Source organism: Colossoma macropomum, unplaced genomic scaffold (assembly GCF_904425465.1).
Source record: "Colossoma macropomum unplaced genomic scaffold, Colossoma_macropomum, whole genome shotgun sequence".
Lineage (NCBI taxonomy): Eukaryota > Metazoa > Chordata > Actinopteri > Characiformes > Serrasalmidae > Colossoma > Colossoma macropomum.
The window spans coordinates 18,486,241-18,500,843 of NW_023494800.1; the positions used below are offsets into that span (position 1 = coordinate 18,486,241).

Here is a 14,603-nt window from a genome sequence, read left to right on the forward strand (position 1 = left end):
TTGATAAAGCAGTGTTACAACAGTGCTGTAGGTGGGCGTTTCTCAAAATGTACGTGTAGGAGGCTAGATCATGATATGCAGGATTTCTCTGCATGTAGACTGAACGTGTATGGCTGTGACAAGCTATTTTAGCTTTAATCCACTGCTTTTCTAATACCAGAAATTCAGAAAATCTGATATTTGATATAAGAAAGTGAAATCTGACATGCTGAACCTAAAAAGTCAAAATTAAGCCTAAAGTTAACATTAAACATTTACTTATAGAAATTACATTTTGGATGGTCTCCTATAGACAATCTACAGACACTTCAATTAATAACAACATTTCTGGTGATAGTTGATTATCATTATTATATAGATTATTACGGTTAGGGTTAGGTTTAGGAGTAGGTGTAGATTTTGCCTTGAGGTTAGGGTTAGTGTTAGGTTTAGTATCAAGGATAGATTTGATAGAATCTTTCACACTCAACTTTAAGTTCAGTTGCATTTAATAGATATTTAGTTGAATGTTATTTAAAGATATACTGAGCATCTACAAAGAATCTACTGTGGACCATCCAAATAAAGTGTTACCCTCAGTTCTGACCATGAATTTGTGGCTTTTCCCAACTCATTTTAAAGGGAGCAACATTTTTAATAGCATAAATTCAATTAAAAATTCATTTTTCTAAACTGAGCTGTTATGTTCAAATTCAGTTCTTGCATAAAAGGATGGAAGGTTTTACTTTTACTTGTGAGAACTACATTTGATTGTTTTTGAATATAAATTACACAATGTGAATCTGAATAAACGTTTGTGGTGCAGTACTTGTTGACATTTGTTAACTGTAAAACTGATGTCTAGCACTACCGTGGGAAATTCTGGACAAATACTGATTTCATTGTCAAATGACAAATGTTGGTCACGGAGGTAATGATAATAATAAGGTAATTATAGTGTAACAAATTGTGGGTGTGGCTTATTGAACGCAGGCCCACCCAGTTAAAGCGAGATTACTCTGACCCACTCAGGTCTCTGTTCATAAAAAAAAGCGAACAGTCCAACTTCCTCATTATAAAAGAAAAACAAAGTTATTTTTCATCTACCTAGCTAGTTTTGGTTATATTGGCAGAGTGAAATAAACATCCGTGTTGTTTTATTTTATAAAAATGCATGTGGACAACAGCATTATAAAGAGAAAACGCATACTACAATACTAAACAATATAGTCAAAACAATTCACTACCATTAGTACTAGTACTGATTAGTATATTGATACTATACCAGGTGGTAGTCAGTGACAGTAGTAGAGAAGACTGTAGAAGAACCTGTTAAGAAAGCTGCTGAGGCAGCACCACAGATTCACTAACCAGGTGGGTTTAGCCCTCTGAGAGCTGATGTATCAGGACCAGCAACTCATCTCACTGCTGGACCCCTGCAGTCCTGTGATAGGCTCGCCATTAATGAGTCTGTCTGAGTTATAAAAGTCCTTTTCACACAAATTAGTCACGGCTCTTTCAAATATCAGATGCTGCTTATGGAACTGGTGCTGCTGGCTTTCATACTTAAGGTTATGTTGACCTCAGTGTTTAACACATTTTAACTTTGAAAGTCTTTCATTTTATTCAATATACTTGAAACCAAAGCAATGTTTCATTTAAGTCTTTTTCCAAAAGTATCCACAAAATAAACTAATACCGCCAAAATAAACCCACAAAGTTTTTCATTTTTTTTCACAGTATGTGTATAAATAAATCTGTTGAGATGAATTAGGGGTATCCTACACTGAAAAAACAATAATGCTAACTTAATTAAAATTCATACATCAGTTCTACATGAATACCCAATTTTTCCATTCACCTCACCCATTTTAGGCAAGAATTGAGTTGATGTAATATATTTTATTCATGTGGAACCAATTTACACATTTGAATTAGAGTCAGCATTCTTCTTTTTCAGTTTATATGTAAATTCAAACGTGTAGCGTAACAACATATAAAGCATAAAAGGCAGTCATTTTTAGAAAGTTACTTGATTTTACAATAATAAATATATTTGTACAGTTAAAAAAATACAGTGCAGTCTGTGAGTAATTGGACAGTGACACAACAATTTGTGTCTGTACAAAAGCACATTGGAATTAGAAATAAAACAAACACTTCAGGAACTGTAAATAATTGGATAACTGGCTGCTCACTGGTTTGTTGTACAGCTCTGTGCTACTGTATTATGAGACCCAAGACAACAAGAACACAATGAGATTACCACTAGTAAATAAACTGGCAGTCCAAGGTAGATCCCAGCGAATGAGTGAAGAACACTATTCAGGACAGTGATCTCATTTTAAATCCAGTGTGATGGAGTACAGAGCCTCTGTTCAACTACTTACGAACTGTACATCTGACAAACACAGTACATTCTGTAAATATACAAAATGATTATATAGCAAAATAAATAGAATAAATAAATAATTTTCAGTGTTTCAAGGATGACAGTCAAGCAATCTTCTCTTTAAGAGAAGAATAAATAAATAGAAAGGACAATGATGAATACATTTTGATGCAGCTACATTCAGGGATTTTCTTCATTTCTTGAACATTTTTCATACAGATGGACTTGTTTTTGAGTTCTGCAGATGGAAGATAAGCTCAGCTCTTCAAAGCAAAGTTCATTATATCCTTCATGCGAGTATTTGGCATCCGTGTAATTTGACAGAAGCCATCAGATTCCTCAGCAGTGACGAGTTCCCTCGGCCACAAGTTCCCTCTGCATGTCCACCAAACCAATGGTTTCTCTCTCTATAATAAAACATTGTAAGTGATCATTAATAACGAATGCAGGACAAACCAAAAGTAATTTTCATACTCATGAATAATGTCGTTATTTCACCCAAATACATCCAGCACAGAATTTTCACAGCTTGAATAATTTCATCCCTTTACTCAAAGTCACAGTACTCACCTTGCTTTCTCAGCACTACGGTACAGTCGCTGCCTCAAGCTTTATCTTCTCCTCGCTCTCCACGTCGTCCTCACCTTTTTTGTGACATCTGCAAAGGAACATTACACTGTTGTTTTTTCATCTGTTTTGCAAAACAATAGCAAACTATGCTCTATACTACTCTATACTAACTATACCAAGTGTGATTGTACACAGACAAAGGACCGAACCTGAAGGCCAACATAATGCCAATGAAGGTGAGACACATCAAAGACAGGATCACTGCTATTACAGCCAAAGCCGCAGTCTGGTTGTAGCGTTGCTCACGAACAACAGGCAACGTAAATATGTGACACCTCTCGCCAGCATATCCAGGCTCACATCTGCAAGAAGAACCCATTTAACGTTAAAATATATACGAGCAGAGGCATAATAACAGGGAGCAAAAAGATCGTGTTTTATTAAAATAAATGTTTTATTAATGTTTTCCTGGCTGAATGTAAGACACTTTTCAGTTTAACTTTAACTAGTAATATAACTTTGTGGGACTTACATGCAAGAGGTATGATTTAATCCCTCCAAGTATTGACACTCCCCATGAATGCAGTAGTTTCTGTACATTTTCCTCAAACAGGGGTTCTTCTTCCCTTTTCTTCTCCTTCTGTTTTGTGTAAGGGGCATCACAGAGGAGTCCTTAGGTTTGGTGGAAAATGCCACTGTAGACAAAAAAGAAGCCTATGGTAGGTCAAAATAGGCCTAATTCTAATAGTCATTTACAATACGAATACTACCTCAACTTCTGCAGTATACACCACAGTGCTAATGTGTTGTATTGTTACACTTTATTGTAAAGTTGTAAATCACAAAGCCTAGTGGTGTCAGACAGTGACTCAGGTGGCTGTTTAGAGGAAACATGCTCTTCATGTGGCCTACAGTATCATCATAATCAGAGGTGAGCAGTAATTTACATTTACTCAGGTACAATTACAGTGCCTTATTTCCTGAGTATTTTCAAATGATAATACCATTACTTACGCTAAAGCACCGTGAGGAAATTAACCTACCTTCTACTCACATCTGAGTCATTAACATTTATTTACAAAAATGTTACAAAAATACCATTTTGTGTTTAAAGAAATGTTGAGTCATTATGTTATATTGGTATCAGTGGTTGGTCCCATGCTGACTTCTGAAGTTTATTATTTAATTTTAAGTCAAATATGTGAATCAAAAACAGAAGAATAGTGTCTATTTTCTGCGGCAGTTCTTTAAGTTAGTGCGCCAATAGTTTTGTTTTTTGATCTGCCACTCTTGTATTATTACTTGTTATTTGAAGGATACTTTAACTTCAATTATTATTTCATAGAAGCAACAATACTTTTGCATCAGTATGTATTTAAGCTATTCTACCCACCCCTGATCAATGTCTACATATGAGCTTTCCAACATATTGCTGTTGTCGGAAGAAAACCTTGTATCTCCAAAACGATAATGTTACAAGAGAAGGAAAAAACCTACTTTACTTTTAATGTGAGTCAATGGAACCAGATGTTTTTCCAAGTCATTTTCGGTCATTTCTTTTAGTCTCATTAATCGTAAAATTTACATACTATGTAAAGGGTAACAGGTATTTTCAAATCATGTCAAAAACTGAAAAACGTCAAAAAATGGAGATACGAGGTTTTCTTCTGGCAAAAGCGATATAGCTATGGATACTGACAACCATATACGGTGCACAGTTCAGCCTTTTAAGGCATTAAAGGGGAATTCCACAGATTTCTCAATATGTCTGTTGAATTTTATTGTTAAGATGTAAACAAAGTCATTCAGAGTGGTTTGTAGAGACACGTCAGAATTTTTAAAAAGTCATGGTGATAAGGACCTGATAATGTCTATAAAAGCTACCTCACAGACAGCCATTTCATGAAATGTCTGAAACATTGTTTTATGATAGCTTTTGACCTATTTATTATACACTCCTGGTGGAGGGATGCAAGAAGGGTGTTGTAAGGCATGTAACACCCAATAAAAGTTATTTTTTCAGACCACTATTTTACCATCATCGACATTACATATAAAAATTCAGAGCACATCTAAGTTCACTGGTGGTTTTGGATAGTAAATAAAATGCCTTGTTCCTTATCCACACCACTGTAAAGAAACCTGAGTCAATAAGTTTCTCTTCAATGCACCATTTCACATTAAAACACTCTGTATGACGTTATTTAAGTCCTGATAATTTAATTGTACAGAAATGTTGAAAAGCCGATGGAATTCCTCCTTAAGTGAATTGCGGCTTCTGTACCTTGGGGGTGGACATCCTCATAGTCCCCAGAAAGCTCCTCTTCGTTGCTATCGTATTTGTCCTCGTCCCTGCGCGGGCCTGTGCCGGGACTCTGACTTTGAGTGTAAGAGAGCTTCCCCGCTGTGGGACTCGTGAGTGCGCGCTCCGCCGTGGACGCGCCGAGAGACACTCTGAGGAAAACTGTAAGAAAGAGCAAGTAAACAGGTGAGTCTGTTAGCAAAGAAAACTACACAACTGGATCAAAATCATACGTACGAACCATAAAAATAAAGGCTCTCGCGCTTATGAGGTTGATTAAAGCAGGTTTAGCCGTCTTAAAAGCGTATTTAGTTGGCAGGCACAGCCAGTGAACTTCAACCCTTATAGACTAACATAGCTGTCTGCTCACTGACAATACAGCCGCCTGCTGAAAACTCAGAGACCTGCTGTGTTAATAAAAACCCACCAAGAGAATAGATGAAGAGAAGTCCAAGTAGAGAAGTATTCATATTCCGAAGAGGTTGAGGAGCTGGTCGTGAGTCCAGTGAGTCCTGGAGCTGAAGGCTTCAGCTTGTTCTCGGTGCTCAGCTCGAGTGGAAATGAGCTGGGAGAGGCGCAGTGGTGCACTGGCACTGAGCGACGCTGAAGAAGTCATCAGTGCACTGCCCCTGCTGTTATATAGGGCCAGTGGAAAGTGTAAACTTCCTTCGTGATTCACGGACACGCCTAATCAATCACTGCGCATAAAAAAATAAATAAATAACCCGCAGACATTTCCGAGTTCACACGTTCAGATTCTTCCAAGAACGCACGTGTCGTAATGAAGTATTTAAGTACGCCTTTACCTGCTGCTTCTAGGTGACCTTATGACACATTTTCATTTTCCCATCCGCACGATTTAGGCGTTTAACATCTTTTTCTAGAGTTATTTTTTTCTAACGTGCAAGTTGTATTTTACTGTCGAGCGCCACCTTGTGCATGATCTACTGCACTGCCTGACTCAGCAACACCAACGAACCAGTTTCCAAAATTACATCAGTTCTCATTTGCCTCACACACACAAACTGAAGAATGACATCACTTAATACTACACTATTCGAGACTAATCGCTACAAGCCTGAAGATTAAACCATAGCAGATCAAGCTTAAAGGACCCATTCCATGGAAAAACTCTTTTCCCTCTGCTTTCCTTAAAATAAAGGAGTCCGACGTAGTATGTAAACATTTTAAAGTTTCAGCAAGTTTTAAAACGTATCAGGCACCATACAGAGCAGCTAATCAGAACAAACGGTTATGTACATATTCTTAAAGACACTAACAAAATAACAACCTGTTCATGTAAAAATAAACCATGACTGTTTTTGGTACATACACCAAAAAAAAAAGGGTAACGTGGCCTTTTGAAAAAACAAAAAGTGATGTAGGATATGGGTCCTTTAAATTGAGCTGTAGCTTTAATTTTTTTATACATACAACCACATTCAAAAAGATATAATTTAATGATACAGTTGGCATTTGGCAGACCAAGGATGAAGGGGATTGAAGAGATCTTTGAACGCAACAGCTTGTCTGTACAAAGAATGAACAGAGTTGTCCAGCTTATGGTCTTTTCGGTTCTTTATGAGCACGAAAGCTGGACAATAAAACAAGCAAGGCAAGAAAAATATAGCTGGCACTGAACTTGTGTTGAGAGTACCTTCAACAGCAGGAAGAAAAAATAAATAAATAAAAAAAAATAAACACGATTCGAACAAATCAAACCTCACCTCTCCCTCAAACCCCAGATGACCAACTTGAAGCTCTTATTTTGGACATATTTTGAAAAAAAGGACCAATTCATTGGAAAAGAGCATTATGTTTGGGAGAGTTCAAGGTAAAAGAGGATAACCAGCAACCAGGAGTGAAAACAAACTGAACCTCACTTAAATAAACCAATTCTTAAGCAAGAATCTTGGTTTGGCTCAGTTAAACGTGTCATACAGAAGACGCCATTCATGATGTAACCACAAATAATTTTATTTACCATGTGTTACAGAAATCAGTCATACACCATGTGAAGAAAGGATTTTAACAATTCAAAAATTAAAATCTCAGCATTTTGTATCAAATTTGCCAATTCTTTTTCCAATTCATTAAAAAAATTTACAACCTTCTACAAATTGTAAAAAATCCATAATCAACGTAAATGTTACAGAATTGGAAAGTGTCTTTCAGTCCCTGTATTGGACATTCCATGTATTTACAAGTATATACTTTGCTCATGAGGCTAAAAAAAACAGGAGCCCATAGTACTTTACTGTTTTGACTGTATTCACAATACAAAAAACAAAAAACGTGAACACTCTGAATGGAGGGGTGGGACATGTTCAGGTTCTTTCCTCATTCCGCACATGGAACAAACTCATTGACCCTCTTCACAAACAGTGTCCCTCCTGGTATTCCACACAAAATGTCTCTTCAGCCTCAGCTACGTCACAGCTCTACATGCCCCACCCTGCGCCCATGCTCATGCTGCCGTTCATGCCCATGGAGCCGCGACTGCTGCCATAGTAACTGTTGTTTTGATTACCTGATAAGAAAGAATAGCACATGTTGGGGCTGGCGTGGAGCAACAGCAGCAGCATTTAACTGTTGGCACTAAACTGCAGTGAGTATGACTAAGTTATAAAGTATATACTAGAATGAATTATAATCATTTTACTACGCATTAACACTATATTGAGCAGATTAGAAACATATCCTGTTGAGGAGTAACAACAATTTAATAAATATTTATTACATCATGGATTTTCACATTTTAACATCATTTGACTGCTTTGGTTCAATTCAGTTATTTTTAATTTAAAACAAGTTTACCTCAGAAACTTTTCACCATTTTCACAATAAAAAAATATTTAACAGGGAGATTGTAACATTTGAAAACAACATTCAAATTTTTGGCCAAAAAATAAAAAAAGTAATCCAAATTTACTGGACAATGATAATTATAACACAACATTCCAAAATCAATGCAATTCAATCACCTCTTTCAGATGCATGTTACGTCTCTTATAGTCACGGTTCAGAGCTCATGGATACACAAGTTGATGTGCTTTATGGAAAGTGACTGCCACACAGATCATGCTTACCATAATCATTGTATCCCCCCATGCTGGACTGGTTATTATACCCTCCAGTGTAGCCACCTCCCATCTGCTGACCACTATGCCCATAGGAGGACTGATTACCTGCAAACAATGGAGAACAAAAATTCATATGGACCATGTTTAAAGTGTTATGACACCTCACAAGCTATAACCATTCTAAGCTGATGGACATGTCTTAAAGCAGACAGCTAGGCCACCATCAGTCACTGTTGAGAGATGGATTATTTGTATTATTTTCATTTGCAGCAAACAAGTTATTCTCCCACCAGGGTGTTAATATACCAGACCCACTCCACCAACTCACCCATTCCTCCAACCATGTGGCCTCCATAGCCTCCATTACTGCCCCCTGCTGTTGAGTTTAGGAACAGCTCAACATAACGATGTTCTGAAAACATAAAAAGGAAACCAATAAGCCAAAGTGAAAACAGTGAGATGAAATTACAAAATCAATCCTAATGCAGCAGTACACACGCATATTGGCCTTGTCCTTGGACATGGCAGCCACAGCATCCTCATGCGTGGCAAACTCCACATCAGCCTCTCCGGTCACCCGTCCATCTGGACCCACCTCAATGTGAACACGCACCGGGTTTAGAGGCGAGAAGAACTGCACGAGGAAAGAGATATTTCCTAGCTTAGAAATTTTGGTGGAACACTAATAAAAAAAAAAACAACGCCTGAAATCAGCTGTGCACGCAAGCTTCATGCATGTTGCATGTTACATGCTTACACTGTAGATGTCATTCTCTGTGGCACGGTAGGGAAGCCCTCTCATGTGTACACAGTGGCCAGTTGTGCTCTGAAAGTTGGAACCACCATCACGGTAGGGCCCATCTGACATACCTAAATTTAATAAGCAAGATGGGGGGGGGCACAAATTACATGTACAACAAGAGTCATCCATCAGCTAAAAGCAAGTCATGAAAAACAGAAAATATAAATCTTACATTTCAAATGCACACAAATCTGTAAAACCTTTAACCACAGCAATCCACAATGGTTTAATCCTGTAGGTCGACAAGAGATCTCACCTCCTCCATAGCCTCCACGCCGCGTCCTGTCGAAAGATCCCCCACGGCTCATGCTGTTATAGCCTCGGCCGCCTCCGCTAGGTCTGTCATATGGGCCAGGTCTCTGCATTCCCATGCCTTTACGGGCAGGCTCATAGTGTGTTCGCACTTCAGCACGGCTGCTCTTGAAGATCTCAATGTACCTACATACACACAGACAGGCATTAGAGCAGAGCTACAAGTGCTAATGCAAAGACTCAGCATACACAGTTTTTTTTTTTTTTCCCAAATCTAGATAACAATGAACTTTTACAAATACAACTGCACTGTGGATCCTTTTGCATACAGCTATTTCCATGTGGCTTGGTGGTCGAAGATTCCAGCATTTAACATTAATTAAATGTCTCTGAATACCACCTTTTGTATTGCTAGTTAGGAAAACAAGATCACTAATGGCACAAACCACACCAAGAACCACTCTGCAACTCTTCAATTTTCTGTTAGCTAACAGAACCCAAAGCTTCAGTCTGTCTCAAATCAGATGTGCATTTGAAGAAGCACAGAAAGAAAAAAAACAAAAACCTTCTTACCGCTAAACGAACAGCACAGCAGTGTGAGTGTGTCAGTCCTTGACAACGCATTACTTCTGTTATTTAAATTTTAGCTAAAATCCTAACATTTATAAGAAAGTAGCATTACAGGCCTAGATTGAACCAGTAAATGAAAGAATATATATATATATATATATATATAATATATATATATATATATATATATATATATATATATATTCATGCATTCATTAATGGCTCAGCAAATAGGCACTTGTTGCATGCACAACAGTGCTTACATTGATATTATGGCCTACACATAGTCTCAACACATTAAAGAACACTACATAACTCTAAATAGTTAATGAATTAGAAATAATATTTATATACCGCACAAATAGTGAAAAAATCCTCTGCAGGAGGCGTGTGCATGTCGGAGTGCAGATTAATCAGGTATAGCGCCAACACATTACAAGCCAGTCTTCCAGGCACAAATTAAGTCAAGACTAAATTAGACAGCCTGTGGGCATCATCCACAAAAGGCACTTTTGTCTTCAGCAAGGCTTAATTTGTGCCCAGCAAACAAGGCCTAAGAGTTTAATAAAGAAGGTGAATTCCACAAGAAAAGCAGCTGAACCCGCCAACCATCCCCACCTGTGCCCTATTCTTTCCTTGTGTTTCTTTAGAGCCTTTTCAGCTATATCCTGTGAAGCAAACTGCACGAAGGCCTCCCCCGTACTCCTCCACATGTAGTCCACCGGCAATGTTATCCCATTTGGCACGATTTCCAACCCTTCAACCCAAGGACAGATAACCCCAGCAGGGGACATATTAAATCACATGCCCAGTCATTCTTTTCATTTTTTAATTTAAAACAAAGCACAGATCACACACATTAGTTCTGAGATTAAGGATCAACATCCAGTCCAAGAGGTGGTGTCCTTCAGTCAACGTTTAAAAAAAAAGAAAACAAAAAAAAAAGAACTCATGGACCAACAGATCACATTAAAAGGGGGGACTAACAATGTTTGTGCATAATTCAATTATTACATTTCTGCATAATTCGATTGAGTCATTCAGAGTGGTTTGACTTACAATGCTCTGTTCTAGAGAAATTTGGCGAGACAGAATTGTACATTGCGACGGTGAAAAGAACAAGACGTCTAACATAAAAGCTAAAAAGGTCCTTATGATCTCAATACTCTGCCTGCTCCCTAAAACATAATTTTACGATAGCAAAGATTCTGGCCAAACACATTATTAAAATATATGCATGGCAGAAATTTATACATGGAATGAAATTATACCTATACATATACACACACATACACATACATATACATATATATATATATACATATATATATATATATATATATACATATATATATATATATATATATATATATATATATATATATATATATATATACATACACACACACATACACACACACATATATATTAAAAACACACATACATAGGCTATAATTTGTTGCAGACTTTGCAACCCCTGATTCGATAAGTTTTTCCACAGTGCACCACTTGAGACCAAATCACTCTGCATGACTCTGTTTACATCTCAATGTCTGAATTACGCAGAAACAATGAACAATCAGTGGAATTTCACTTAAAAAAGACCCAATACTCACTACTGCCTCAGTAACTCAAATATAAGCAGTACAGCATAAGTACTGCCATCAGTACCTTTTAAGAATCCGGTAGTGTAAAATGGTGGTTAATACTGCTTATACACACCTGAAAAGAACTGTACAATTTCCTCCTTGCTACATCCAAAAGGCAGGCCTCGCAGCCGCACTAGTCCATCTCCTTCTGTCTCTGGGCAGTTTGGTCCTGTGTGCTTAAGAACCCAGTCCATCTCCACATTGTTTGATTTAAATACTGAAAGGAAAAAAAACAACACTTGGTCAGAACAAGAATACAGGAATGAAGCAACACTGTCAAAAGTAGGTTAATCAGTTCTATACCTTCCACATATCTATGCCCCATAGTTTCTCTGTCTTTTTTGAGAGCAATCTTCAGGTCTTCCTCTGACTCAAATTCCACAAAAGCCTCTCCACTTGGTCTGCCTTCTCGGGTGTAGGTAAAGTGAATGTTTGTGCCATTATTAGCAACTTTGCAATCTGAAAGAAAAAAAAACAAATGTTGGAAAAATAAGTTAGAGTTTTATAGTGTGCAGCTGAAGAAAATTTAAGCTAGAAACAGCAAGCCCACTTTCTTACCTGAAAAAAATCTGCCCACTTCATCCACAGAGCACGACCATGGCAAACCCCGGACTCTCACAACAAATCCCTCGTCTTCAGCCATATTTACACAACAACTGTTATTAAAAGCAACAACACGGACAACGATCAGAACTGTGGCCATCCACTTTCCAGTTAAAAGAGAATATCATGGATTTTCTTAAATTTTCTGTATAATTCAGTGGTTGAGACATTCACATATAGTCATAAACAAAAAGTGGTTTGGTGTGAAAATGGTTAATTGTAGACAAACTTACATACTCAGATTTCTTTACAGTGGTGTCTTCTGATTTTTGTATGTAATGCTGATGATGGTAAAATAATGGTTAAAAAAAAGTTTTCTCTGGGGACTATTTTGCCTTATAACACCCTTCATGTATCCCTCTACTACGAATGGATTAAAATATGTTGTTTAAAATAGTTTACGACCAAAACGTTATCAGAAAAGTGTTACAAAACATCCTGTAATACTTTCTGGGACCGAGCTTTTACAGGCGTTCAACTCCTCGTACGTCTGGTTGGGTTCCTTTCAGCACCACAGTGAACAATTCTGACTCGCTAAGTTTCTCTAAAACAAATCATTTTACACCAAACCATTCTGAATGATTTTGTTAACATGCTAACCATTTAATTACGCACACAATTTGAAAAATCGGTGGGCTTCCCCTTTCGGTACGCCAAACTGTTAGCACAAATGGGGCCTAGCTGTAGCACCTGGGCGAACAAAGCCCACTGAGTCAACAGTGAGCCAGTTAAATCTGACATTTTCACTTGTTAAGCTAGTGAGAACACTTCATTATAAAAAGTTCAAATATAAGCACAGCGCAGTGAACCGCGCCGGTTAGCTGCGTTTAGAGAGGCTGTTGTACCTCAAACCGAGCAGTGAAAAACAAGAACAAAGACAAATGGCGCTGCTCAATAAACACACAGGCCTTCACAACCCTGAACTCCATCTTCTTCTCAACAACCTCGACTCAAGTAAAAATTAACTGAAGCACAACAGCAGGCCCGTTCACAATCTGTTAAACGGTATAACAGTTTTATCAGTAAAACCGCTATAATATAAAAGTCAATCTAAACAATACCGTTTTGCTCGTAGTCGCTACTTTCCCGGCGTGCTCGGCCTCCTCTCTCCGCGCAGTACTCTTCTTCTTCTGTTCCGTCGCTGACAGCATGCCGGGTTGTGTGCTGCCGCCTGCTGTGCTGTGCTGTCCTGCGCACTGGCGGACACCCACTCACCGAGCGTTTTTTACGGTCTGTTTAAGTTTTATGGCGGTTGGAAAACAGATTTAGGACGTATACCACTCACTAAGCCTCCCACTAAACACTTTCTTCCATTTCTCCTGTCCAGTCCCATTTGTGGTGTAGTAAAGGCTCCAACGCGTCTCTGCAATGAGGATGTTCTTGGATGTTAAGTTCTAGTTTTGGCTAAAAGTCTTATATCTTTGGAAATAAATAAACAGTAAAAATGTTACACCTGGTTGCTTGTTAATTATTTACATATAAAAGTACTACTACACTGTTTTTCTCTGCTTCGCAAAGCTTTAAATGATCAATAATTAATAATTATAAATTATAATAAATAACAATTAATTATGTTACCGTGTGCGTTAGTGTTGTTTAGGTTGCCGGACGGGGCATTACAGGAGCTAGGTGGACAATATGAGTGAACTCGGTTGTGAATTAAGCATCTCACAACGGTAAAATGTCCGCAAAAACGTTCGTTTGGAGGATGCGGGCATCGATCCCGCTACCTCTCGCATGCTAAGCGAGCGCTCTACCATTTGAGCTAATCCCCCTCACGACCACCAGGTGGTGTACAACACCCACATAACCAATATGTCACAGGTTTATGATTGTTGCTGAATGTATAATGTTTAACGACATGCTAGACTGCAAGAACGGTTGATACAATAGCATTGAATAAACTGTTAAAAAAGTGCCACAGTTAAAAAAAAAAAATAAAACCTATAAAATTACATTATTATTTTTTATGTTCTATTTCAGTACACAGGTGCATTATTGTTACACATTTCATACATTCAGTGAAAGCATTTCTATGTGTGGAGCCATTTCTAGATCTCTGATCTCACTTATGTGATGCGGCTTCACAACAAGAACACCTGTACCTCCGCGAAGAACTCGGAAAAGTCATTTTCACTAACTAACGTTACACCCTGGTGTTTTTCTGCTGCAAGAAGCTGCGCTGTAACCAAGAGAATCTCCCCACTGACGAGCTGCTTCAGTATGACCATTCCTGCGGTGATGCTACAGCATCGCCAAACTGTGGCGACATAAAACGTTTGAAAAGGTGATAATTTGGAGGATGCGGGCATCGATCCCGCTACCTCTCGCATGCTAAGCGAGCGCTCTACCATTTGAGCTAATCCCCCGACATGCACCGCGATTTCAGCATAGCGTTCAT

The 14,603-nt window shown here is 38.1% G+C and overlaps 2 protein-coding genes and 2 non-coding genes across 4 annotated transcripts; all 4 read right to left on the bottom strand.

Moving 5' to 3' along the window:
- Nucleotides 1-1,861: 1,861 nt before the first annotated feature.
- hbegfb (heparin-binding EGF-like growth factor b) lies at nucleotides 1,862-5,885 on the bottom strand. Its single transcript, XM_036589054.1, has 6 exons — nucleotides 5,671-5,885; nucleotides 5,226-5,405; nucleotides 3,474-3,636; nucleotides 3,151-3,303; nucleotides 2,942-3,029; nucleotides 1,862-2,778 (listed from the first exon to the last, which is right to left on the bottom strand). The coding sequence occupies exons 1-5, from the start codon at nucleotides 5,711-5,713 to the stop codon at nucleotides 2,957-2,959; spliced, it is 612 nt and encodes a 203-aa protein (XP_036444947.1). The 5' UTR covers nucleotides 5,714-5,885; the 3' UTR covers nucleotides 1,862-2,778; nucleotides 2,942-2,956.
- Nucleotides 5,886-7,195: 1,310 nt separating this feature from the next.
- On the bottom strand, nucleotides 7,196-13,369 carry hnrnph1l (heterogeneous nuclear ribonucleoprotein H1, like). The gene is made up of 11 exons (XM_036588424.1): nucleotides 13,264-13,369; nucleotides 12,158-12,255; nucleotides 11,903-12,058; nucleotides 11,673-11,816; nucleotides 10,569-10,707; nucleotides 9,385-9,566; nucleotides 9,084-9,196; nucleotides 8,825-8,960; nucleotides 8,655-8,738; nucleotides 8,333-8,431; nucleotides 7,196-7,773 (listed from the first exon to the last, which is right to left on the bottom strand). The coding sequence occupies exons 2-11, from the start codon at nucleotides 12,240-12,242 to the stop codon at nucleotides 7,685-7,687; spliced, it is 1,227 nt and encodes a 408-aa protein (XP_036444317.1). The 5' UTR covers nucleotides 12,243-12,255; nucleotides 13,264-13,369; the 3' UTR covers nucleotides 7,196-7,684.
- A 535-nt stretch (nucleotides 13,370-13,904) lies between these two features.
- Nucleotides 13,905-13,977, bottom strand: trnaa-agc. The gene has a single exon. It is a non-coding gene; the product is annotated as a tRNA-Ala (tRNA).
- Nucleotides 13,978-14,498: 521 nt separating this feature from the next.
- On the bottom strand, nucleotides 14,499-14,571 carry trnaa-agc. The gene has a single exon. It is a non-coding gene; the product is annotated as a tRNA-Ala (tRNA).
- Between the last annotated feature and the right edge of the window lie 32 nt (nucleotides 14,572-14,603).